General features: G+C 40.2%; 1 protein-coding gene across 6 annotated transcripts in view; it reads left to right on the top strand.

Annotated features, from left to right (window-relative positions):
* ntrk3b (neurotrophic tyrosine kinase, receptor, type 3b) overlaps window positions 1-23,593 on the top strand; it is a 167,810-nt gene that overhangs the window by 81,785 nt on the left and 62,432 nt on the right. For 3 of the 6 annotated variants that reach the window (XM_035164556.2, XM_035164582.2, XM_035164548.2), the window contains exons 8-11: window positions 4,971-5,276; window positions 5,805-5,819; window positions 9,414-9,460; window positions 11,111-11,213. In XM_035164556.2, the coding sequence (XP_035020447.1) occupies window positions 4,971-5,276; window positions 5,805-5,819; window positions 9,414-9,460; window positions 11,111-11,213 (471 nt within the window). The remainder of the gene's footprint in view (window positions 1-4,970; window positions 5,277-5,804; window positions 5,820-9,413; window positions 9,461-11,110; window positions 11,214-23,593) is intronic. The other 3 variants (XM_035164590.2, XM_035164573.2, XM_035164564.2) reach the window with 2 other exon arrangements.

Here is a 23,593-nt window from a genome sequence, read left to right as displayed (position 1 = left end):
CTTATAAGGTTTAATATCATCAGGACAACAATCACAAAAGACTCATAGTTTTCTGGACAACAATGTACAATTTGTATATTTGAACTGCTCCCTTTACCACCAGGGTTCTGCAGCAGCCCACAGGCTCTGAGAGGCTGTATGTAGGCACAGTGCTTTCAGCAAAACGCTAAATTCAACATGCCAACATACTCACAATGAAAGTAGTCTGTGATGTGCCTGGTCAGAATTATTCAGGATTTTGAATTGTGCTACTTTATAAATACAGTAGTCCAATAGCATGATTCGTATGAGTCATAACATGATTGGTTACCATGCACCAGCGGTCCCAACTGGGATTTTTGGCCCCATGTAAAGAAGTTCCATTAGGCCCAACCACCCGACCACCACAGACCATGCCAACACTGAAAAGACATGCATGCAAATGTACGCAAATTGTAAATACAGTGAATTCATTATTTGTTGCAAGACAATATATAGTATATCTTTTACAATTGTATTTGTAATTTTAATGGTTCTTGAATAGGAAACTGTCTGAATATAAATAAATTACCTTAAATAAATATAGTTTAAATATCCATAAGCCTCTTCAATTCAAATAAGTTATCATCTATGAAATGACATGAACAAAATGTTACAATCAAGATTTTTTTAATACACCATCTAGAAAATAATTAGTTGTAAACTATACAAGTAATGAACTACAGTATTTTAATTCCTATTATTGACAAGGACTCAATCATTTTTTTCCATTTTGATGTTAATAAAACAGAAATTCCCTCGGACCCAAGCCAATTACCCCAATTGACATTCATTCAACTGCTGCTCACCTGCTTCTTCAGTTGGGAGTATAGGGTAGGTTCATTGGGGGATTGGGAGGCGGGGCTGCTGAGCCTGAAGCCTCATCTGTTGTTGCCAGACAGAGGCAGGAACAAATGATCTATTTAGTATGAATAGCTCACTAAGTGTTTGTCTGGATTGATTCAATATTGGCTAAAAGAGGAGTGAATTTTACACACATCATTTTCTGTGAAGATATTGAGTAATTCCTGTCCACCAATCCAGAACAACACCTGCATGTCTTTGTAAAAACGTGGGTGATATTCTGACACTTTCTCTTCTTTTGCTTTCCATTTCCCTTTTTGTTATGGGAATGCAGATTTTTCTTCAGAACCATTTCATGTAAGGCTCTTTGGATGTTATTCCAAGAAAATAAATATAAATATCTACATAGTCAATTAAACGTTTTATCAAAGAGGATCAATTATTATTTTTCATTTAATAAATATATATATTTTAACATGAAAAATAAATAATTCCATACTAAAAACGATGCCCTAATGTTTCAATACATTTTTCGGCCCAGGCTTGGCACTATGTCTTTAACTGGACACATGCAGGCAGACAGTAAGGAAAAATAAGTGAAGAAAAAAAGTTCTGGATAAAATACACTAACTTTGAGATGGGGAGGTTTCATTATGAACGCTTGGAGCCAAGAAGACTCTGCGATTGTCTTTTGCATGAGATGACTTTCACAGCAGCTTTAATGGACTGAAATATATCTCGTATTAAAGACACTGACAGCGTAAGAGAATAATTTACAACAGGAAAAAAATCTCCTTTATCAGGCAGAAGAGACAAATCATGCAGGTACATTTAGAATGCAATGAGGTGTTGCACAGTTACAAACCAAGTGAAATTGATGTAGCCAATTAACAAGAATATACCCTGCAGCCCACAGGAAAGTGTGGCCTTGATTGGAGCAAAAAGAGAGAAGGCAAAAAAATAAATCCCTCAACAATGATAAAGCAATGATTTCATAACCATCAGCATTTCTCTAAATATCCACGCCATGAATTATATTACATGCCGTATATAAGCTCTTATGTAAGTTCACCCTGTGGATTGGCAATAGGCAGATATGGGACACACTGCATTCAAAGCCAATATTTATCAAAGGTGGCAGACATTATTCTCTTTTTAGGAAGCTTGCTGTCGTGAGGCACAATCTATTGTGGCTGTTTGCGATTCATCCTGCCACAGGACGGAGGAGATTTGTCACCGACTCAAACAGGAGCAGAGCTGCTAAGGACCATGCCAGAATGACTGATAGACTTTGCAACATCTAGGCTTCAGGGCTTCCTCCACACGGACACTATCAATGTACATCTCCAGGCATTTCTTTTTTTCTGTTGACACTCTCTGCTGGTGCTGCAAATTGACTTATTAATTTTTCACCACATGCTCTGATGGTAATTACATTTCCTCCCCTGTGCAGCCTATTGTCTCTGGAAATGTCATAAAATAGCTTAAACTGCTGCTCTGATTAGGGAGTCATCTGATTGACAGCGAAATTACCAGCCGTCAAGTAACGTTCCCTGCATTCAAAGATGAGTTCCCTTTTTTAGAGAAACTGTAATTAGCCACGATGCAAATTCTGCAGGCCCATTGTTCTGCTGCAGTGTGGAACAATAGCAGCTCTACAGCAACGTAGATTCATATGTTACCATATATTTTACTGTTGGACAAGCAAGGTGTAGCTCTCTGTGAAGAACATGGCACAAGCTAACACCTGGGTTAGTAGTTCTGTTCCCTAGGTAGCTTCAGGGGTAGAACAAGGAATTAACTCTAATTATAACTAATTAATAAGGAAATTATCCCCCCTGGGACCCTGAATATAACTTACGCTTCGTGCAGGTTAAAATCTTAATCACGATTTGGTTCAGCCCGGAGGGAATACGTGTCCCATGAAATGCTTAGCCTCCCCTCCCACTGCCAGCCATGATGTTTTATCTCTTGAACATGGCATTTGAAATATGCCACCAATGTTACCACTTGATAACATTGCACAACTGGCCTTGTATTCAGTGTTGTCACTGATCAAAGGCATGTAGTTATCAAAGCTTGTCATCTGTATGAGCGCCACAAGGACACCATGTTGTTATAGACCAGTATGGAGCAGTGTAATGACTTGTATTGTATTGAGTGAGACTGGGCTGACAGCTTTGCTGAGGGGAAAATGGATCGGTCCTTAACTGTCCATCAACAAGAGAATTTTGTGTTTCTCTCTTTTTTCTCCCTCTCTGTCTTTATAGGCTCTACGGCTATAACCACCCTCACGTCCTCCTCCCTCCTCCCTCCTCCCCCCTCCTCCGCTCTTATGTCTGCCTTTTCGCTTTCTTCCTGCACACACCCCCACACCAACATGTTCACACATCCACATGCCTTAGCCTTTAGTTCAGTTGAATGACTTTATTGTCACTATTGTCTGGCAGGAACAATATCACCGAAGCAATTTATGAAATGACAGCTTCACCGATAAATAGATTATTCATGTCCTCAGTGGACGATTATTTGCTTTGAAAACATAAGCGCTAGTTGTTACACACGTAATGACCAGTGCTGTAACTGACAGCTACATTTATTTCATAATTTTAACTCAAACCATCACAGTTTATCACTGTTTATATCAGGCCCCGAAAAACATCATCATCATCATCCATGAATTCTTTGAAAGAAATAAAATGTTGAAAAGATGGAATATGCCCCTGATCCAGATCTACTGCAAAATGTTATGGATTCTTAGTTTTTCTGGTTATAAGTCCAGTTATTTTTGCGTGGTCCTGCTAACTAAGAAATGGATAAACAATCACCATGAAAACATAACCTCTGTGGTGGAGGTAACAACGTTTTTAATACCAGATCTGAACCATACAGGAAGACAAAGGCAAGCAGAGGGGAAGTCCACAAACGTGATTCAAACTAAAATATCTCTACAACTATTAAATAAATTGACATTGAACTTTGTGTGTACATTAATAGTTCCCAGAGGATAACACCTCGTGGCTTAAGCTGATATTTTCACAAATATTTTCTCCTGAATCACCGAAGGGTCAAATATTTTACATATTCAGTAATATATTTCAGGATGTATAAATATACAGGCCTACATCTCTTCATCTATCAGATGGGTTGGAACCAGATAATGAACAGACGTGATCATTAATTATTTTTAATTAATAAATGACTAAACAAAAAGCCCAACTCCACCTCTTGGTTAAAATTCTAATTAAGAAACATGCACTGTTGAGTAGCGCACTGAAGGAGACTACAGGTGGGGATTCATTGGGACAGCTGCAGAGGTATCTGAATGACCACATAACCACACACATACAACTCTAGATATCGAGTTATATAAAAAGGATGGCTTACACATGCTGGAAATTTCCGGCTTTAATGAGGGTGTCTGTGTGTGCGTGTGTGTAGGTGGATAGGTAGGTTTGGTGGGGCACGGCTGATATGTAGAACAGACACAGCGAGAGCGACTGCCAGATTAAATCTGCCTGCCAAATATTTCCTTTTGATGATGAAGCTGCAAAAGTGACTCATGCAAAGACAAATTAGCAGATCAATTGTTTATGAAACGTATCTGATGGTTTTAAAGTGATAAATTGCCTCGTAGCTTGGCGTCATTGAGGATTCAGAGGTGTGTTGCAGTATGTCAGGAAAGTGAGGCCCCGTGCTTGTTTATGCACAGGAGATTCCTCTGTGTGTTTGAAACAGGAGGAGTCCCTCTATCCGTTTGCCTCTCCATCCCTTGCAGTGCTGCAATTTGCAACACACAGTAAAAGGCTCATTGCCACTCCCAGACAAGAAACCTAAGTCCTAAATGTCATCTTTCCTGGAACAAATCAAAACAGCTCTGTGTTTAGTCTGCTGCTGCATTTTTTAGGTTGTTCAGAAAAATTAGGAAAGGTTTTCATCAGCCTGAGGGTGGTGGAACTTTCTCAACACATAAAGGTCTTCATACTTCACCTTATGTTTAACACAAAAAACAGACAACAGGTTCTGTGATGGGAGAAGGAAGGACTGTGATTAAGAGCTGCTCATTCTATTCTTCCCCTCGTGCTCTGCATGCCCATAACATTTCTGTGTCTTTTGAATGACCTGGTTTCCTCCCTTCCTCACTGCAGTTCCTCCAGTAATCCTGAGACTGGCTGAGCCAGAGCAACGCCTCCACACCTGCATCGAGTTCACGGTTCGGGGTTACCCCCACCCCAAGCTACGCTGGTTCTACAAGCAGAAGGAGATAATGCAGAACGACTACATTCGGACTGAAATGGACTTCTACCAAGACTATCTGGAGGGTTGTCTGACCTTCCAGAACCCAACGCACATCAACAACGGCAACTACACCCTGGAGGCCAGCAACCCGCTGGGAACGGTCACAAAGACGGTGTATGGTCACTTCCTAATGGAACCAGACATCATTGACGAAGGTGAGTGAGATATTCCTTCTTGGTGGGTCTTCCTCATGGTACATGTGTTTAATGAGTGATGCACAGTTGACAGCATGATCACAGTAGAGTACACTAATTGGTATAATGTAATTCATACAAGGTTTACTAACACATTTTGCCTTGATATCCCATGGATATCCTTTGGGAATGAGCATCACCATCATAACAAGGCCTCAACCACTTGGATTTCTTGTCTTCACTACCTGGTGTGTGAATTACAGGTTCTGTTCTTGGTGGAAGAACGATTGGGGGCTTTTAGTTTTTATTAAAAATCTTGCTTCACAGGCTGCAGGTTGTGCTGCTGATCCCTTTTGGCTGGATAGCAGCCAGGGTTCATCCACAGTTCAGTCAGGTTGATTGTTCGCCAGCAGTTCATCCTCAGTTCACAGGGAGGAGAAATAAACCCACAAAGACTCACAAATTTCTCCCCATGGTCAATATTCCAAGGTTAATACCTTTTGTCAATTTATTGACATAGTGTGACTTTCTCTGTCTTCTCTTTTGCAGACATAGTGGAACTAGGTGAGTGTTTCAATTTTCAACTTTAAACCTGCTATTTTCTTTGGTTTGTTTGGTGTCGTTAAGCACACATAGACAAACACATCACTTGTTGGTCGACTATTATGGGCTCAGATCATTGTTTGGCACAAAATGGTATGGGCTTGATCGTATAGTTGTATGAAGCCTTGTCAACTTGAGTTTGAGTGCTGACTTTTCCACAAAACAATTTTATTTCTACACAAATGTTTTCTAAAGCCCACATTTCAGCTACAAACATGACTTTCTCATGCAGATTCACTTTAAAGGTTACAGAGGCTGATATTCAAGTTTGGATGGTCAAAATCTTTTCGACCCCAATTTGAGGCCATAGATTATCTGGGGTGGAGTATTAGGGCTATTTAAAGGGATAAAAATTAGATTTCAGGAATAAAGTCAAATATTACGAGAATTAAGACTCTTTGCTCTCTTTTCCTTTATTCTAATAAAACTATATGACTATTTTTTCTAGTTATATTACAACTTAATTCTTATAATGTTTTGACATTTTTCTCATGAAATCTTAATTCTCCTAATATTACAACTTTCCTCTTAGTTACAACTTTGTTTGTGTTTTATCACAATATCATTTTTTAACATGGCCCTAATACTCCATTATAACTATCACGACCACAACCATGGAGAAATTTGTTCACTTTGTGCTGCAGTCAGTGCTGCTGCTAAATTTTGATTTCAAAGCTTCGCTAAACATAATGAACGTGTGGTACACAATTTAGCTCAAGGGCACACCAGGCTGTTGAGAGAGAATGGACAGTATTCCCCTTCCCTGCTTGGATTATTCTCCCTAGTCAGGATTTAAACTGGCAGCCTTTTAGTCAAAACCTGCTTTTTTGAGTCTGTCGGGGTGAGGCTGAGTTTTTAAACTAAATAATACATTATTCCTCATACACGCTCGTGTCATGTTGCTGTTCATTCTAGTTTTAAAACAAGCGACAGCTTCTCAGTGGCTTCTGCTTTTCTACAATTCACCAGACACTTTGCTGCCTTTTTGGGGATTTGAGAGATTTCATGCCTCAGATGATGCTGCAGTGATGCCCGGCTTTACCTTCAGACAAATAATGTACACTCTCATAGTGAGACAGCCTCCTACGGCCACAGTCTGCTACTGCTGGTTGGTGCTTGAAGACGTCAAAACTCAAGCTACGTCCTGTAAGGATGACCCTGATCACGGCCACAAGTGGAAACTGGTCTGACAATATACTTGTTCTTTATACTACATGTCTTGATACCTTTGCACCTTGGACGTAGGTGAATTATTGCCGGAAATCTCTAATTTGATTCCAGGGAACTCTATTTGAACAGCTGATGTGTTGTTGTTTTTTTACTGTTTGCTAAACCCACTGAGTTGCTGTTGCTTCACCTGACGATAATAAAATAATAAGAAATGAAAGAATTATGAAAAATCGCAAATCCTTAATTTCAGACAGAGAGAGACAAAAATACGTTTCCTTTTAGTACATGCACTTTAGCCAGCTGAAATGACAGCAACATTTCATAAGCTGTACCTGCTGTTCGAGCTTAGTATCTGAATGAGTTGATTGAGTTGATTGAAATTGTCCAGCTGACTCATCATAGGGAACCATATGAAAGGGTTTAAAATATGGACCTGGTGGTTACAATTATTACCTGTCCTTAGTTTGATTACAGCCAGGAACATAGCAGTCATGTCGTTTGCTCCCTACGTCCAGCCTCAGATTTCCCTCATTGTGTTTATTGGGAATTGTATCAGTGACTTAACATGCGTAGAGTAGTTAGGCTGCTTCCCTAACACTAACTAACTGACCTCAGTGTAAACAAGCTAGCTTCCCACCTCATTTGCTGGTGATGTGCAGCAGTTTGTGAAGCAGTAAGTGCTGTCATATTGTGGGAATGGTGCTTTGGCCCACACTCACACTGCATTGTAAATCTCTGGGTGTGATGCGTGGCTTGGCCTCAGGCTGTTGTGACCGCCTCACTGTTGATGGCTCATACAAAGTGGGCCGGTCTGATCTCTGCCCTTCATCAGAGTCTTCTCTCATCTCCATATGAGGCCATTTTTTCTCATCAGCCATGGATTATAAAGCTGCAGCATGGCCAGGGACAGAGATGGATGGAAACTAACTGTGTAGTGAGCTGCATTAGGCAGGCAATGACTCTATGTTGCCACACAGACACACTCACAGACACACACACAGTCTTGCAGGCTTACACGGCGTCTGGGAGCGAGGAAGGTGAGGGAGAGGTGTTTAGGTGATGAGAGTGTGAAACATTATAGCCGTGGTGTGTGAGGGAGTCCAGCAGTGGAAGGGAGACTGACGTGCCGACCGATGCTAATTCTGCTGAGGAGAGAGGAGGGCAGAGGGAGGAGAGGACAGAGGGATGAAGGCTGGGGGGGGAGGGACAGAGATGGTAGTTAGGGCACACACACTCACACACAGAGTCATGCACTTTAGTGTACTGTGTGTGTCAGAGCCAGTGGCAGCCAGTCTACCATGTGCTCATTAATTTGCCCACAATTAGTCTCTGATGTCCTGGCTGGAGGCCTCAGAGTAGAGTTTCCCTCACACCAGCTCATTTGGTTTCGTGGCTCTGCCTCAGTCCTCTTCTCCTTACACTCCTCAAACCTCTGAGCTTTACCAAAGCCTCTTGTTTGTCTAGGTGTGACGTGCATTTTAACATCAACAAATTAGTCTGAATGGATTTTCAGATTGATATGGCTACTCAGGACTGAATTTGGGTGAGATTTTTTAGATGTCATGTCTGATTAAGTTCAATGGGTTTTTCAGCTGATTCAATTTTACCTAATTCAGCATTTGGTGCTCTGGGCTTTATACCCTTCTTTTATTTTTGTCTGCTTGTATAATTGTGTTAAGTTCTAAAACTGCTTGTTTTCATTATTCTGTGCCTTTGTGTGCGTGCAAGCATGAGCATGCATTTGTGCAATTGAAATACAATTCCACAATCTGTTTTCTCTTACTTAAATTTGAGACTTGAGTCTAGGTGAAACTGGATGGTAAATTCCAGGCCCCGGTCGGCTCTTGTGACAGGTGTCAGACTTTAGTGTGCGTTTAAGGCTGCGCAGACTTTTAAAAGCCTCATAAAAATGCTTAGTTCATCAACATTGTCTCAAGCTGTTATGGCACAGCTGTTGAAGTCAATCCACTTCAAGAGACCAATAGCAATGAGCCCTAGCACAAAATACTGGAATGATACTGAAAATATGCTTTCAATCATACACACTAAAGAGCACAGCATGTGATCTTATTATAGCCTTTTAAGCTGTGCATTTACCTGTGTAAGTGTTATACTTGTTTAATGAGATAACCGGTGCATAAACAGATTCATACCATAGTAGACCAAAAAAGTCACTTATTCTAGTGCATCCACTGTAAGTTCAGTATGGTTTTCATGTCACAGCAAATGACAATACACGACAATAAGAAATCTTACCACAAAAATAATATAAAACATTCACAGTTCTTCCTTATTTACTGTAATTACTCGAATGTATACCACAGCCATTAAAGATATACTATCTTCCACAGCAACTGATGGCTGTTTTGTGTTTGTGTGTTGCAGTTACAACGCCATCAGATTCAAGTCGACCAGACGAAGATACATTCGGGGTGAGTTTTCTCCTTAATGATGTTGATGAAACGGACACTAAAGATGTTACCCCTGGACTCATCAGAGAGCTGCTGTGTGTTCCAGTACAAACCCCACACTGCTTTTTTATTTGTCAAAGGACCCTTGTAGAGTTTTGTACTGCGTGTTGACATGCAGCGCCCAGGCACAAACACGACAACACAGCAAACAATATTAAAGTCATTTGTCATAGTTGAATGTTTGGACACTAATGGTGATGGGGATGGTAACACATTCCTGCAGTGAGTGATGCTGTTTTAAAATGTTACGTAACATGTGGATTCTAAACAGTTTTTAAAACCAGTGCTGCTGAGTTGAGACAGAGATGCTAACACTAGTGTGGTCAGTGGGCTGAGTGAATGTAGGTATTACACGTATGTCGTAACAGTAGAAGCTCTGCTGTTATTAACAACAATAATAATGACTGCAGTCACTGAGATGTGCTGGATACATAAGAGCTTAGCGGGATACATAAATGGAACGGATCCATTATAAATGTATAGCATGCTAAAAGACTGGACTAACTAATGGGTTTAGCAGACATCAGTGTTAGCATTATTCTAATTTCTGATAGTATGCAGAAAGGAATACCACACATCTTGTAAATATACTACACAAAAGATTTACCATATGAGAAAAAAAAAAGTAACTTCCCAAACTAAAATTAGTCAGCTAATGAACTGCTCTTAAACCTCAGGAGTAGTGTCCTGTTACTACCCTAGGCAGCAAGCTAATTAGCTGGACATGCTAACGACCGCAGCAAAGTACATGTCCAATACCTTTTTTCTCAAAGATGGTTTCTGTCATTTTAGGTAGTTCTTATCACACTGATGTTTGTTCAAATGCATTTTTTTTCTGGTAAGTTAGCTTTGAATTAGTTACTTGATGATAGAAAAGTGAAATTTCACTATTGACAATTGAGACTGATTCAAGAATGGTTGAATGTATATATTGTTCGCGTGACCATGCTACATCGACTCCAAATGTGCAAGATTGTCTTTAGGTCTTTAGGATGTTTAGAAATATAATCAATAACACATTTGTTTGGCAGTTTAATACGATTTTTATTTATAACATTTTTCATATTTTAAATTTGTCATATTTTTCATATTCTATTTGATAAATAAACAGTTACCCATTTAATAAATGTGCAATAAACCTGACAACTTGCAGGTGATGATGAGAAGAAAACTGCACTGTGTAGACTGAAAAAATAGCAGCTGTCTTGCTTTTCATTCTGAACAGTTTATTTTTAAAGATCCAGATTGATAGAGTTTAGATAAGAAATAACTGTTTGAAATGAGGATGATAAGCCAGATGCAGCAGCTTCTTCAGAGTCACATCACACACATGACTTTAAAGTAACTGCTGCACTTTTTCCCAAACTGCACTGAGAGTAAAGCTGACTATAGATGAGGATCACATTTAAATTACATTCTGTCAACTGGAATACATCACAGCCAGACAGCTGTTTCACTTTTTTATCCAGAGAAAGAGAAGGGAAAAACCATAGTAGACACAGTTTAATGGATTCAACTCTGATTTGCAGTATTTAAGGTGATCAAAAATGAGGCAAAGATTTTGAGGCGCAGTCTTTGCCTGAGTCTGACACAGTCTTTCGTCCCTCCCAGGTTTCCATCGCCGTTGGTTTGGCGGGCTTTGCCTGTGTCCTTCTCCTCGTCCTCTTTGTTCTCATCAACAAATACGGCCGACGCTCCAAATTCGGTATGAAAGGTAAGACTACACAAATAGTCTGACGAGCTGATGGGCAGACAGGCAGCTTTGCTTTTTGCCTTTCTGCCAGTTGCGTCATTGTGTTGAATCCATTCCATCAGTTAATCTCTATAAAACCTTTGTTCACTGGAAAACGTACATGCAGCTAATCTAGAAGTCCTGAGTAAACCCTCTGCATTCTCGTTCCAAAGAAGTCATACTGCATGTTTACTAAAGAAAACGACACTTGAGTAATATTCTCAAGTGTCCCCCCCACATGCTGCACATGGTTGAGTCCTGCCAAAGGACATACATTTGCAATTAGCCATTCACATGCACATATATAGACAGCTGGATCAATACTTAAGGACTGAGTGCATGCAAACGAGGTCTATGCACTGTACATACACCTCATGTATTCACTGTGTCTACTATGTAGAGCAATTTCAGAAGGGATCCTGAATTAATTAGTGGACTCTGCACTGTCGATCATGCTGAGGAATTCAATAGGATTAATACGGCTTTTGTGCATGCTGAGCTTTCCTTTTGGGCCCGTCCCAGTTTTTGCTGATGCCTCTGGTGTTGCTGTTGTTCGAGGAGGTAAAAGCTGTTGTAGCGCTGATCTACAAACAGATGAGGAGAGGACAGCAGCGGCTCAGGTGCTGAGGTTCAGGTTCAAGTGTTTGTATCAGTTGGCAGGCAGAGTGGTGGCATCTGCTTGTGTTTGCTTGTTTGTGTTGGGCGAGTTTGTTTGCCACTCACAAAACATACAGTACATCCTCCGCCCCTCTCTGTTAATATTTGGGAAATGTAAATAATACAATCACATTTAGAAGTCTTCTTTCGATAAATGAGAGGTGCCAGAAATTGGCCCAAAAATAAGGCCAAAAATAATATGTTTGACGGTAGGTCTAAAAAAGCACTTGCACATACTAAAAATGTATGTGGTTTGAATATGTACTTTGTGTTGTAAAATAAAAAATATATATATTTCCAGTATACATTTAACAGTTCGCACATTCAGACAGAAATGACTCACCTACCTAAAATGTGTTAAATCAAGTCAAAAACTTGTTTATTGCTCTGATATCCTAGACTAAGTTCTGGTACCGAAATTCAGATCAAAACATAAAGGATGGACGGCATATGAATTATCCATCTGAATTTTGCGAAGCCTAAAATATAAATGTAAATAGGAGACTATTGAGAAATGCACAAAGTGAAAATTGAGAAATTTCATTTACAGAGAACATCAAGTATTCATTTGCAAATTCCATAATTAGTTTCCAATGATTTACACATACCCACACACACACGCTAACCCTAATCAAAACCTAGTTCTGACCAATGCTGAGCCTTCCACAGTGACAGTGACAAATCCATGGGAAAGTCTAGATATAGTCAAAACACACACTAACCACCCCCACCCCTATTCGGTCCCCTGCTACGTCTGAGCCCTTGAACCTAAGTGTAAAGTAGCATTAGCTACCGCCACCTGTTAATAGCTACTTTACAGGATAAGCATTTGTTACTTACCTCAGTTAAGAACTCTCTGCTGTAATTATTTAGGAGGTGACAATTATTGCATTGGACTAAAGCTGCCTCTAAACAAGAATAAGTCTTATAGTTAATTAGGCTTTGCAGTCGTGTTTGTAATGTCACGACATTGTCAAATGTCACAACGAATTTAAGCAGCGCTAACAAACTGCCCCGACAGAAAGGAAACAAAAGTCACAAATCCGGATTATAAAGAAGCCTAAAAGATAATAAAAACAAGATGATGTAAACAAAAGCTCACACACTGTACAAAACGTGTTAAAAATCCATGACATGAAGAGACTGTAACCCCCTGTGTTTGTATGTATGTGATAAGATTTAATTAGTGTCATAGCTGTTTACTAATGGTGCATCTACTCTCCAGAAACATCCTTAGGGTTGTGAAGCACCATAATCAGGTGGATAGCAATGCATTTTACAAGTGTTTTAATATTTATATTATCCGCCCACATCCGAGAGTCAAGTGAGAAAACACACATTTGAATTGTTTATTAATGCAACAGAAAATAGTACGCTTCTTGCTGTGTCTCAGAACTCATCACTCCCCTCAGATCCGACAGTCTGCCAGACCCTTCCAGGGTGTGTATGGTAGATGATTGTAGAGAGTGATTATTGTTAAACCACATACAAAACACATTAGTCTAAAAAAAGAGGAAATATGCTTCAGCTGCGAGCTCAGTCCCTGGGCAGGTGAAGGGAACAATAAACCAGAGAGTAAGACCTAACACCACCACTACAGATAACACAACATCCTGTTTATAACCACAGACACACAGACATAAACATACAATAACACACTTCATCGGAAGCAAACACAAAATAGAATTTAAACATCATTATCTTTCTATTCACATGAATAAAGCCGTGCAGCTCGAGCTTTCAGAACCAGCTTAAAACATTTGCTTTTGTGATTTTTATTTAATTTAAAGTCCAGTAAATGCACCATCTGAGAATTGATATGAGTCTCAGTGTAAAACTTAGTGTTACAGCCCTGCCTTATATTTACACTTACTATCAAATACAAGCGGGCACTGCTTAATAGTGCTGGCTGCATTCAGAGCATAGCATGTTTTAATGGTCAGCGCGCCCACTGTTACTTGAGTCAACTCTTAGCACAAGGATGCTTCAAATGCAGTTTCAGTTCTCTCCAAGCAGCAGCGCTGAAGAAGGTAATTTGTCTCCCTGATGACAAGGTCCAAAGTTTTTCTCGGACAGTGTAGGGAGTTTTTGGGAAAATTGTATTGCATTACAGGGCTATCTCACATTCTACTGCAAAGCTCACCACTCCATACAATATGTTGAGATTAGCCGCTTTGCTCAAGGGCACCTCAGCGTTTTCTGTCGAGAGACAGAATAGCATTTCTCATACATTTTTCTGCACCCTTGCTAGGTAACTAACTGTTTTATAAATGACTGTAATAGCTCAAGAAAACAGAAACACATTGAAGGTTGAGCATATCACCACACTGAGTAATTTCCACTGCTAATGTTTTTTTTCAGCTTTTACATAAAGGCCAGTGTTAGGTGGGGAATCAGCTGCATCCTATAATGTGAGGGAGGAAGATATGATACTGCCTTTGCCGTTCTGCCTTATTGTCACTGTAATGATCAGCTTATTGTCTTTGGGTCATGATTACCAAATAAGGCATCAGTTTTAGTTCTGCCATGTTTCATCTTTTCGTTCTCCATCTCCAGACTGCAGATACCTGATCCAGTTCACTTTAAATAAGAGATGCCTCTCTCCTCTGTCACTGTCAGTGATTGAAGGAATAAAAGACCTAAAAAAAAGGTGATGTCAGTGTGGACACTCTTTCAAGACCTCACGCTGCTCTGTACAAAGGCCTGATTTGCCAACCTGTGTGTGTGTGTGTGTGTGTGAGAGACAGCGAGAGAGTTTTCTCCTCCCACTCTTGTTCTGGAGAATCAGCCTGAAGAAGTCATTACCTTTGGATGGAGCCATAATGGATTTTCGCTCCACTAAATCACTGGGGCTCTTTTGGTTGTTGGAGTTTGAGCACCGACCGTTTCTGGGCATCCAATAAAAATTCTGTTTATATATTTTTTCTTTGGTCTGGTCGGACCCGTGCATGTGCGTGTGCGTGTGTGTGTTCGAGTTACATTCAATTGATTTGCTTGCCTTTCAGGTTTATTCACAGGCCGCCTTGCATTTACAACTCTGAGTGATACACTGCTCCTCTGTTTATCTGCTTGAAATTGTGGTTTTATGAAAGATACCTGTCTACATGTGTGTATAAATATATATATATATATATATATATATATATATATATTGTGTGTGTGTGTGTGTGTGTGTGTGTGTGTGTGTGTGTGTGCGCGCATGCATGGGGCAGCTGTGGCTGAGGGGGTAGGGTGGTTATCCTCTAACTATATATATATATATATATATATATAAATACAGAGCATTTACATATATACAAACATCCACAGATAACCTGTTGCTCTGATCAGTATGCTGTCAACTTACCTCCAGCAACAACATCTTGTAGCACAAGCAGTGGCCTCTTCGTTAGTGATTCACACCAATGGGTTTTGAAATCTCTTTCACACATATCTTTGTCAGCGGGGAATCAATGATGCTTCTTTGGAAAAAGACACACAGCATGCCAGTAATGAGTATTACGCTCCCTTATCGTCTTTTCTTACGTTGTGGTCGAAAATCACCCCATCTCTGCAGCAGTAAGTGCAGCCAATGCAACACAAAATGTTTATCATTTGTGTTCAGGCCTATTGGGTGCACTAGCTTTTTTCAGAATGGGAGCAGTAGACCTGACATATAAAACTGTAATTGACTTCGAAAACAGAAAAAAACTCTGTAAAACCTAAAATAATCTCATGAATATTTTTGTCATCATTACAAAACAGCGTCTCACGCAGTCCTGAATGTTGGAAATAAAACCATTTTGAACTAATTCTGAGGATCCCAGTAGGGCTTGGGAATCAGTGCCACATTCTGCATATTTCTGGGTCTCTTCCACAATGGAGGTTGGCAGCTGCTGAGTGTTTACATAAGGAGCAGATGATGCGGGCACTATTTTTGGCCGCATTTCACTACAGAGTTTTGACTGAAAATATATATTTAACAAAAGCACGCAGAGGTAACAAGTCAGGAGGAACAGACAACTGATGGAAGAAACTGAGGACATTAATGTAAGGAAAGAAAAACACTGTTTGTTAACCCATTAAGACCTAAGGCACAAAATAGAAACAAACTCTATAGCAAAAATGACCTTCTAAAACTTTATAAAACTCTTCTTTCTCCTCCTCTTCAAACATGTCTCTTACAGACTTTTTGCAGGTGAAGAAAGCTAACAAACAATTAAACGACAGCATATTTCCCATAATGCATATTGCCTTTCCTGTAAGAATTTCTGTAAATAACAATGTATTTCATGAGTTGCATGTCTTCAGAAAGATGAGATCATAAAATACGTGCACACGTCTCAGCAGGCTCTAAGGGAAAAGCATGCAAACATCGCTCCGTGTTTTAAAAGTATATACACACATATTGCATCAGGTCTAAATGGGTTCAGTAAATACAACTTAGTTATAAATTGTTATATTCAGTTTATGACATATCTCATCCACACAGCTTTCATATACACTTACTTGGGGGGATGTTTCTGTAGAATATAGTGAAAAAAGTTTAAATTTTCAGTTACTGCTTGTTGCTGCTTTCAATTTAGCTCAGTAAGAGAAGATGCTTAGGGTTGTGTGAGTAAAACACGAGCTGCTCCTGAGGTGCATTTAGGCAACAAACAGCTTAAAAGCTTAAAGTCTGTCACATGGGCCACTAACGGTGGGCGAGAGCTAAAGATTATGCTACTGAGAAAAGTGAAGACACAGTCTGCCGCTTAAGCGGTTCATTTTTTTAAAATTCTGGGTCAGTTTTGATGTAGCAGCTATGAGACCATGTTTTGTTAATAACTGCAACAGCAAAGTGATTTGAATTCCATTTCCAATCCGTGCCTCTGACTGACTGTTTGGTGCCTGAGACTCATGGGTATCGTATCTTTTAGCCCTGAGAGAGCGATGGACATTATCAAAAACAGGGCGTTAAGTTGCTCTTTACAAGGGATCGAGACAAACTGGGTGAAGCTTTGTTGATCCTGTGTAATTAGCCAATGAATCCACAAAAATGATTTACAAAATAAATCAATATGTAGTTAATGTTTTCCAGCAAAAATGCCAACGTAAACTCAATATGATTGACTGGCAATTACATGATGTCATTATGGAGTTGGAAATTGTGCCCATTTTCAACTTAAGCGTGGGCCACATTGGATAGGTTAGCGACGTGTGTGCATCGTCTTTCTTTTTATTTCAGTTCACATGTTATCAGGTTAGAGTGGTCACACTGCCTGCATGAGGCGTGCCAGAGTCAGGGGATATTTTCTCCGTGTTCACAGCAAAACAGACTGTAAAAAATATCTTTCATCACAGTTTCACTTTCTATATCTGTCTAATATGTCACAAACATACATTTTGCAACACTTCCTGTACCCGTTTCAAAGTAAAAGCAACGTTTCTGTTGACTGAATCCATTCAATTGTTAAGGTTTTTTAGCGTTATTGCTGGACCGCATTACGCTACTTTAATTCAAGGACACACTCCCTGTGTGGACAACTGCCACCTGCTGGACGCAGCAGATCAGCGACGCAGCCGCCACGCGTTGCACACACACCCAGTGTGGCCCAGGACTTACTCATATTTATGAAATGCATAATTATACTTTTCGCACTCACACCACCCTCCCATGATAGACAGACTTTCAGGGTTTTCCTGTGTGTGTGTTTGTGTGATCTGGATAAATAACACACAAATCTGGCCCTGAGTCTTTAACCCTATTAATACTATGAGGTTGGAAATGCTGAGCAAGCAAATGACTGACCCATAAAAGCTGAGACGCCAAGAAGTCAGGGTCAGATGAAGCAGAGTCGGAGGGGTCAGGCAGCAGGCTACCTGTGAGTCAAGATGAGCACTGACACTGTTCACACTGAATCTGAATTTAGCCATTTGACCACTTAGTTTACACTACTACTACTCAAAGTGCACAGGCTCAGTGCTCAATAGTGCATGTTGTGAGAAAGGTCAGACTACCCCCATTAAAACTTTTGAGTTAATCAGCATAGACAGTAGTCAGGTTTTCAGACACCCAGATGGAGATGGAGGTAATGCCCACCAACACAGTGACACATACACCTACACTGACACACACACACACGAACCATACCCTGCGGCGGCCAGCTACAGCCTCTGTGATCCAGGCATGTGTGTCAGGTCGGCTTACCCTCCTCTCCGCTACATTACCTGAACCAGGCCTGGGGATGATCAGTGCTCACACGCACACACACAAACACGCACACACACACACACACGCAAACACACACACTGCAACATTTACTGCATCACTGCCCCCCTTGGACTCCAGTGGCCTGAGTGAGCTGTGCTGCCAAGCAGTGAGACACGTCTGTCTAAAGAGAGACAGACAGACAGACAGATACTCTTGTTAAGGGTCTGTAAAAGTGTCAAGCAAATTTTCCACAAAATCAATTAAACTTTGTTTTTCCTAAATGTGGACCTGCTAAAGAAACTGAGTCCATTCAACATATCTTTCAACAAATGTAATGAAAAGTCACCAGACACACTTACACGGTCACCAATATTTAACATTTATTTTATTAGTTTTTACCTGAATAAGGTCATACTCAGAATAAGCAGTAATCGAATTAAGACATGGGGATAATTGTGACCTTAGTCACATTATGCAGAAATATATATACTCACATTAAATTATGGCTGGGCGAAATGAGCTACAATTAATATCACGGTAAGTAATCCCTTCAGTACTGTCCGGGTCCTAATATCTTCTGATTAGTGTTGCCGTTTGTTTAAGTGCAAAGTGAGTGCAGGTCAGGGGGGAGTGGGGGAGGGTGAATGTGCATCTGCCCTGATCATGAAACTGTGGCTGTAATAATTTTGCAGCTGTTTCCACCTGTTATTGAAAACCGAGTCAACAGAGTTTCCTCTCCTGTGGCCGCCTCAGTTTCCCCGTTGTGTTCCGACACTCCCCTCATCTCTTTAAGCTTAGATCATAGACTGTATATAAAGAAGGACATATTGTCCGTGATGTCACCCGTTGGTTTCTAAAGAGTGGAAACGAGGCTCTCTGAGGCTCTCTGCTAACGTTTTACCAAGCACCTTGCATGAAGGCAGTGGCTAATATAACAATTGTGTTTTTACTCTTTGATTCGAATTCGATTTATCACGGTGAGGATGGTGTTGCACAATCCATGTCATGGCTCACTAGCATACTAGTGATGACTTTGATATGGTGTACCGGCCACTCCTTCATACTAGACATCGACATTTGTCAGTTAGCCTAACAACTGCTTGACAAAGCATCTAAGTGTAAACAAGAGGTCAAATTAACAACTTGAAACTCTTCCAGAATTAGACACAAAATACTGAAAGATATACGGTAACATCTATCGACCATGAAATATTTCAGCCTGTGGGTTTAAAATTCAGGTGTCGAATGTATGAGTCATAATCAGACTATGGTGTGTAACATGTAGATGTGAATATGAGAAATTTATGTAAACATCATAATTGGATGTCTAATTTAGAATATGGTCAGATTATTGGTGTCCAGTCAAAGTATGCTGCCATATGTTTGTTAACATACTTGAGTATAATTCCTGGTACTCCTATGTTATGCTACTTTATATTTCTACTCCACAGCTTTCCTGATAGGAACGATTTTATTTGTATTAATAACAAATAGCTTGCCCGAAATTTGCTTTTAGGTAACAATGAGAAAAATCTTTAAAAACAACAACTACAATCTTGCTGTTTGTTTGAAAATCCCAGAGGGCAGAAAAGTGCCAACACTAAGTAACACTTTTGCTAATCGTGCACAGATGGAGTCTTGTTAGTGACAGATGTTTTAGGGTCATTTCATGTTACATAATTTCTTCTTTTGCTTTTCAAAATAAAAGGATTCTATTCATAAAATCCTTTGTCTCAAGCAAACATAGGACATAACAAAGAAAATGCTATGAATGTTTTATTTCTCGTCACTCTGCTTTTCTTCAGCAGTGGCACATAGATACAGATCGTGAGTGTCTTGTCTTCCCTGCACAAACCATGTTTACCCTTTGCTCAGTTGCCGCAGCAGCAGCCACCTTAATTGGCTGTAATTCATTCTTCTGAACGCATGCGACAGATGGGGATTGTAAGGGGAAAACAGCAACAAGCACACGGCAAGTGCTTTTTTTTAATAAGCGTTTCATAATATATGTCTTTCCAGAAAAGACGGCAGCAGGAAGTGAAATTCGTCTTCCATTATCTGTCGTCACGTTGCATTGTCCTTCAGACCATCTCTGCCGCTGACGCCACAGTGCTTTTAGTGAGGAGGGATCTGGAGGCTGCCTGCACTCTCTCAGCCACAGCATGATCTCATGTGTTTCCCCTCTCGATCTTTTTGCACCTTGTGTAGAAAATGAATACAAATACAAAAAAGGGATGTTTACTTATTTACAGCATCTCACTTCAAAGTTTCATGAGAACCTTGTTTTCTAGTTTGGCTGTGGTGCTGTGTGTCCCTGGATGGAGTTGGAGTGCAGGGTGACCCGGGGCTGCTGCTGCGGACATGATGTTCCTGGTACAAATAGGATTGCTATTTTCTGTTTTATTTTATTTTGGACTTCGGACTGTCAGCACTGGACTGCTAATAGCTAAGTGCCTGCTGTCCTCTCAGAGTCTTTCTGCAGAGCTGTGCACTGCTGTGCCACGCATTGTAAAGTAACACCCAGTAAAAGGCCATGTTTCGCCGAGTGGTCTTGTTGAATGCACTTTGACTGGGTGTATGGAAGCTTCTCCCCTTTTAAGCCTTTGCTATCAATAGTTGAGAAGGTTGTCCTCGGTCTTCTGAGTTTAACAATAGCTTAATATAGCATCTTTAAAATGTCAGGATACAGATGGAGGATGAGAGGAAGAAGCTGCACGTCTCCACCACAGGCTTTCTGAAAGGCTGCGGCAGTTTGGTTCCATCCCCGGGGGGAAATGTTCAGAAAAATAACGCGTTGGCTCCTTTTAACAGCCGTGGAAAGTAACAAGAGCTAGCTGTGTTAGGGAACACAAGCACTTTGTTTTATAATGAATACAAATGTAGTTACACTATAAACCATTTAAGAGGAGGGAGTGACTCCAGTGCAGCTAAACAATAGGTCCATGTAAATGCATCAGGGATCACTTCTACATTTCCATGTTTCAATTAGTATTGATCTGGGAAGCTCCTCAACTGCTGCTCCCTCCTTTTATTGTGTGCTGCATCTCAAATTGAGAAAAATTGGAGTGTGAATCTAAACAGCGCATGTCAGTGCTATTGTTCTGATGTCAGTCCAATCATGTATATTGCTGTTGATGCTATCACACCATTTTTTAAACCTTTATTGAGCCATTGGTGCATCACATTTGTTCATAATAACCATGCATAGCACACACACTGTCTTTGTCAGCCATTTACTGCCAGACAACTTTTTTTGCTAAAATTCACAATACGCATTTTTTTGTTAGAGGTGCGAGCATCTCTATCAGCTAATCATAGCCACATTTAGCTGTGCTTTGAGCTTTCATTCCAACCCCCAAACATACAGTATGTACCCTACCCAGGAGGACTTTGCTAATGGTTATTGCACTCATATTTCCTGCACTTTAGATGAGGCCTTGAAATAGACTCATGGCTGAATAGTGCTGATGAGTTTCTTCCAAGTACTGTAAATGAACATTAGGGGACTGAGTCTCACTAGACCACCCTCTTTGACTACAGTGAAGTCAGCTTGGATAGCACTCCTCACATCTTGTAGTGCAGGACTGCTTGTTCCCTGTTGACTGCACAGTGTCAGCAGGAGGTGTTTCTAAGTGATGCTCTTGGTCTAACCGTTAACAATCGTGTTAAAAGCTGGTTATGGATTTTTCTAAAAAGATACATGAAAGTGCCCAAAATTGTAGAATCAGAGAAACAACATTTTAGCCCTCCGTTTCCCTCTGGAAACCCCTGGCATGACTCCATTTTGGATTTTCTTCTTGAGGAGAATGATGCTTCGCTTATTATAGCACTGCACCAGAGAGCCTCCACTCAGAGGTGGGAAGGTGATTCTCAGGGTGTGAGGTTCCTGCCTAATTTCTTATTTATGTAGTTATTTTTCAATAAAAAGGGAGAGAAAGAGAGGCATGCTGTGGAGGATTTTAGCCCCCGCTCTAACCACTGGTTAATTCAGTGTGAATTTTAGCCACCGGCCGGGCAAACAGCTCGCATTATGTAACAGCCAAATGTAGGGTTCTGCATGCTCACGCCCACGCTGGAGAAGATTGTGATTCTTTCATACCGACAGATTCAAAAATGCAAGCTGATGCACAGGAATTATTTCTTTACAAAATCAATGATGATGTGACCATGTGTTTATAATGTTAATGATAAGAGTAATATAAAATACTAGCCTATATACAGTTTAACATTGTGTGTACTACCTTGTATATCCAAATATACTGTATATATTACTGCAGCACAGATCGTAAAGTGAGAGACAGGATTCATGTTGAACAGTACCAACACTGTGCTGCATGTTTGATAGCAGCAAATTCCACTACCTGTGTAACAGTGACATATATGAACCATCTCTGTGCATCTATTAATATATTATATATTAGTATATATATACCATAATTTGCTATATTATAAAGAGCTGGAACTGGACTGAATAATAACAAAAGCCTTCAACATATTATTCCACACACTCTTCTATACAGTTTACTCTACATTCATTTATATACAACCTTTTTACCTCTACCTTATATCCAATGATAATTGTTCTAAAAATAAAAAAATGTACTTTAATAACAGTTTGTTTGATAAAAACAATGCAGCAGTTGATCAGTTTTTTCTTCAAACTTTTTTCAGAATTCTTTTCTTCTTCTTACTTTGTTGAAAAAACTGCTTCATTTTAAGGCCCATTAAGCCTGAATTCATAATGGTCAGGTAGCTTTTCCCTGTGTTAAATATGGAGCACTTTCCATCTCTATCCCCATATTCCCATCGGCCCATCTTCCCATCAGCCTCTCTCCAGTTTGCATTAACACACCTCTGGGAGCAGACTGCAGCCGCTGTGATATAGATAGAGAACCAGCCTCCATTTTTCATAAGGCTGGTTATAGTTTTAGCTCAAGAGAGTAATTGTTGTGTATGACAACTAGGGGATTAATTATTCATAGAGCCATGGACACACACACATGCACACACAAGTCTTTATGAATATCTATAGATAGATAGATAGATAGATAGATAGATAGATAGATATACCTATATATGTACAGAATGCATACACTAACAAATCTCTTGTCTCTCTGCTCTCCTCATCTATTTGTGTCTCTCTCCCTCCTCAAAACCATTCTCCCCATTTGTCTCTCTATCATCTCATCTCCTTTTCTCTCTTTTTCTCCCTCTCTCTTTACACACTAATGGAGTTAGTGATCACCGGGGATAAAACAATTAAAACAAAATTCATTTGAATGAATTAAAGAGTCGGGAGCTGCAGTGGCTGACACTTCTCAGGCAAGACAAATTATCCTGCAAGGCTGGTTTAGTAGCATTTGACAGTGGCCTCGTCCCACCTCATTAACCTGTGCATTCACCCATGAAAATGCGTTGTCAGTACACGATAGTGCAAAAGAGACAGGGGGATAAATATGCGAGGAAGGAAAGGGTTAACACACAGTGTAACTGTTGCTGTGGACACTTCTGATGGACTTGGCCGCGTGGCGTA

Source organism: Hippoglossus stenolepis, chromosome 1 (genome assembly GCF_022539355.2).
Source record: "Hippoglossus stenolepis isolate QCI-W04-F060 chromosome 1, HSTE1.2, whole genome shotgun sequence".
In the NCBI taxonomy this organism is placed as follows: domain Eukaryota; kingdom Metazoa; phylum Chordata; class Actinopteri; order Pleuronectiformes; family Pleuronectidae; genus Hippoglossus; species Hippoglossus stenolepis.
Note: the sequence above shows the minus strand (reverse complement) of the source record. Positions and strands in the feature narration are given on the sequence as shown.